The sequence below is a fragment of the Nestor notabilis genome, unplaced genomic scaffold (assembly GCF_000696875.1).
Source record: "Nestor notabilis isolate BGI_N333 unplaced genomic scaffold, ASM69687v1 scaffold20290, whole genome shotgun sequence".
Lineage (NCBI taxonomy): Eukaryota > Metazoa > Chordata > Aves > Psittaciformes > Psittacidae > Nestor > Nestor notabilis.
This window is the reverse complement of record NW_009912681.1, coordinates 17,935-21,307: the sequence shown is the minus strand read 5'-3', so window position 1 is coordinate 21,307 and position 3,373 is coordinate 17,935. Positions and strand designations below refer to the sequence as shown.

Sequence of the window (3,373 nt, the reverse complement as noted above, 5' to 3'; positions counted from 1 at the left end):
TCCGATGGGTTTGGCAGTGGCAAAGTCTATGCCAGGCTGTGAATTTATCTCCCCCTATCTGTGAGCCCTTGAATGAATTTAAGTTAAAAACCCACCCTTCCTCAGCCATAATAGTAATCATTCCCAAGCGGCACTGGGCTTTAGAAAAGAACACTCAACATGCGACTAGAACAATGAAGTTGGTTTTCCACAGGAGGCAGTACGTACAAGTGTGACATTGAGGAATAGTTTATCTGGTTGACGTTTCTTACAGGTGTGATGTACGTAACAACATCTTAACTCTCCTATTTTAATTCTAGCCTGAACTTGGTGCTTCTTTCCAGCTGAACACTGTTTTATTTCACTTTTAAGGTGGAATGCAAGATTACAACTATGTCTGGGGACAATGCTTTGAAATCACATTGGAGCTGTCATGCTGTAAATATCCTCCAGCAGACCAGCTGGCAAAGTTCTGGAAAGACAACAGAGCTGCTCTGATTGAATATATAAAACAAGTACATCTAGGTGAGTGTGCACATGGGGAAGGGAGCTAAAGCTGAGGCCAGGCTGGTGGGCAAACTTTGGAGCAATTGCTTCTGAATAGCAAGTGCTACACGGCCTGGGATAGGTAAGGGAGGAGAACTTACAGGTGTATCAGGTGTGGGGCACTACTACAGTACTGCAGAGGGCTTAAAACACACTGGGGCTGTCTTTCCACACACCTCTCCAGGGAGCCCGCTTTCCTGAGCAGCCTAGAGACAGCCATTTCTTTCAGAGGTCTCTAAATGTGTGTGTGTGCACAATGTTTCATGGTCTTTGCTGCTTGGATTTTGTATTTTTGAGAGGCTTTTATGGGTGTGATCTTGGCTTCACAGTTGGAAGAGAGCTGCTGCTTAGTGCAGCAGTGATACTTTGCAGTGAGTTGAAGGGTTTGCACAAGTCTGCTTATCTTGCATTTTGTTGCCCAGAATGTCTGACTGCTGGTTTATCATGGCTTAATGCCAGCACTGCCTTGAAGGAGGTGTGTGAGAATTTAGGGAAGCTACTTAACAGGCAGATGTTGTTGGTATTCTGCCATTGGGAAGTACCAGATAAGAGGCTGATATTTTTTTAACCGGGGGAAGGTAGCAAAAAACCCCCCAAACCAGTACTGAAGATCAAAAGCCTTCAGTAAAAGACACAGGCAAGAAGTATATATGATGCTTTCAGCAACTGAGATTTAGAAGCAGAGATTACATTGCTGCTTTCTAATTTAACGTGAGTGTAAACTATGAACAATGCCACAGGATTTTCTACTCTCATCCCCTTCAGTAAGATAGGAGTGACTGGTGATAGTACTGGATGTGCTCGAGATCAGTGAGGTAGCCTTTGAGTGCATCCAGCAATAGAATAGTCTGATGTGCCTGGAGGAGGCTCACCACAGTTAAAGGTTGTGATCTTTCTCTCCCTTTTTCATAGGCATCAAGGGTCAAGTTACTGATAAGAACGGGAATCCTATTCCCAACGCCATTGTGGAAGCTCAAGGAAGGCCTCATGTCTGCCCCTACAGAACAAATGAACAAGGGGAGTACTTTCTTCTCCTTCTGCCTGGGACGTATGTGATCAATGTAAGTGTGCAGCCTTCCTGAATGATAATTTCTAATGGTGATGTATTCCTGAGCACAGCAAAACTGCATCTGTGCAGATGAATGAGCTGAACTTGCTCAAGCAGATTTGAAAGAAAATAGTATCTTAAAATACAAGTCAGCAGAAGGGGATTTTTTGATACAAGTAAGATCTTGAGTCCCTGGAATGTCTAGAGATAAGCGCTCATCTGACCTGGATGGTGGAGCCAGCTGGGATGAGTGTCTGGACCACAGTGATGCCAGCTTGAGGTGTTTGAAACAAACCCCAGAGCTCTTGAAGGGTGAGGAGGGGAGGCTGGGACCCACACAGCCCTGGGCTGGCACCACCCTCAGTGGCAGTCACTTCCCAGGGTTGAAATGGCTCTTCTGCGTAAGTTTTGAGATGCTGTTCAGAAAACATCAAAGCAAAATGGACTCTGCCTGCCAAGGGCTTAAGTGACATTGCTCGATTTCCCCCTTTTGCACAGCATGCAGTACCCCCATTATAAGTACACATTCTGTTTCTATTCAGTTTTGGGGAGTTTGGTCTTATTGCTGTAATGTAAATACTCTTTCCTCATTCTGTGTTCTCCAACTTGCATTTAGAACACTTTTCTCTGTATGTTGAAAGTGTAAAGAAACACATCACCCAATGGTTTGCTTCCCCGCGGAACTCAACACTTCACACCAATAAGAAAGCTTTCATGTTTGCTCCTAGGCTACTGTGCCGGGATTTAAATCCATGCTGAAGACGGTGGAAATACGTGACAACACTGGTAACTTCACCGCTCTGAAACACGACTTCACTTTCCCAGAAGTCTCTATCAGGTCAAGTGCTGCTTCTTGTCCCAAAACTCCTCTCTACCAGGAGCTCCAATGGGCTTCAGCTGCGGTAAAACCAACTCTCCATGTCACCTTGGTTTTAATAACCGTTCTGCTTGTATCTTCCAATAATTGGGAATGACATGAGGTGGCAAGGTGACATCTTCCCACACAGTTATGGCTGACATTCAGACATGGAGTTGCATATGCAAAAGAATGTATGTTTTTATAAACCAAACTCTCAGATTTACAGGCATGTTTTTTTTGTAAAATACTGGCTCGACAATCAAATGTTTTACTTTAATTATAACAGACTATCCTATTTTTGTACATATTTTACTCTAAAGACACCCTGTACAGCCTATGGAGGTAACTGTAGAATTTCGATGCACAAAGTATAAGTGCATTCTGAAGAATTTGCCCAAGTTCAAAAGAAGCCAAGGATTGTACTGCAAATGTTTTGCACCAGGTCAGGTTCCCCTTTCAGCCAGCAGCTGGTGTGTCACACAACTGGACACCATGAGCCAAACCCTCATTTCTCATAATAAAGCCACTGCTATCAATGAAAAATGGCATTTTTATGTATGCTCTTTCTTACCTAGACAGAAATAAGGTAAAGTCCAGAAACACAGACATGGTCTAAGACAGGAACATGGGAATGAAGTGTAAGTATATGCTGAAGGGCTGTGCTGCTGGAAGCCTGATGGTAGGCTGTGCTACCATGCAGCAGAGAACAACTCGCGTCTCTGAAAATGGTGTTCCCTCACGCCAGGGCTATTGAAAATGATGTGGGAACAGCCAGTGACAGCTTTTATAGCATTGCTGTTCTCCAGTTTTTACTGACTGTGGTATAGAGCAGAACCACGTACCATTCAGAATCTTTTAATCTGGGTAGTTTCAGCAGTGGCTTTAGGTGGTTTCAGTGTTCCACAGCCCTGTTGCTACACAGTCTTGTACTGCCAGCTCTG

General features: G+C 44.1%; 1 protein-coding gene across 1 annotated transcript in view; it reads left to right on the top strand.

The window, feature by feature from the left end:
- Positions 1 to 2,547, top strand: part of CPM (carboxypeptidase M) — a gene marked incomplete at its 5' end in the record, with an annotated part of 5,289 nt that extends 2,742 nt beyond the window's left edge. The window contains 3 exons of the mRNA XM_010020757.1: positions 352 to 504; positions 1,438 to 1,586; positions 2,302 to 2,547. Coding sequence (XP_010019059.1) covers positions 352 to 504; positions 1,438 to 1,586; positions 2,302 to 2,547 — 548 coding nt within the window. The remainder of the gene's footprint in view (positions 1 to 351; positions 505 to 1,437; positions 1,587 to 2,301) is intronic.
- Between the last annotated feature and the right edge of the window lie 826 nt (positions 2,548 to 3,373).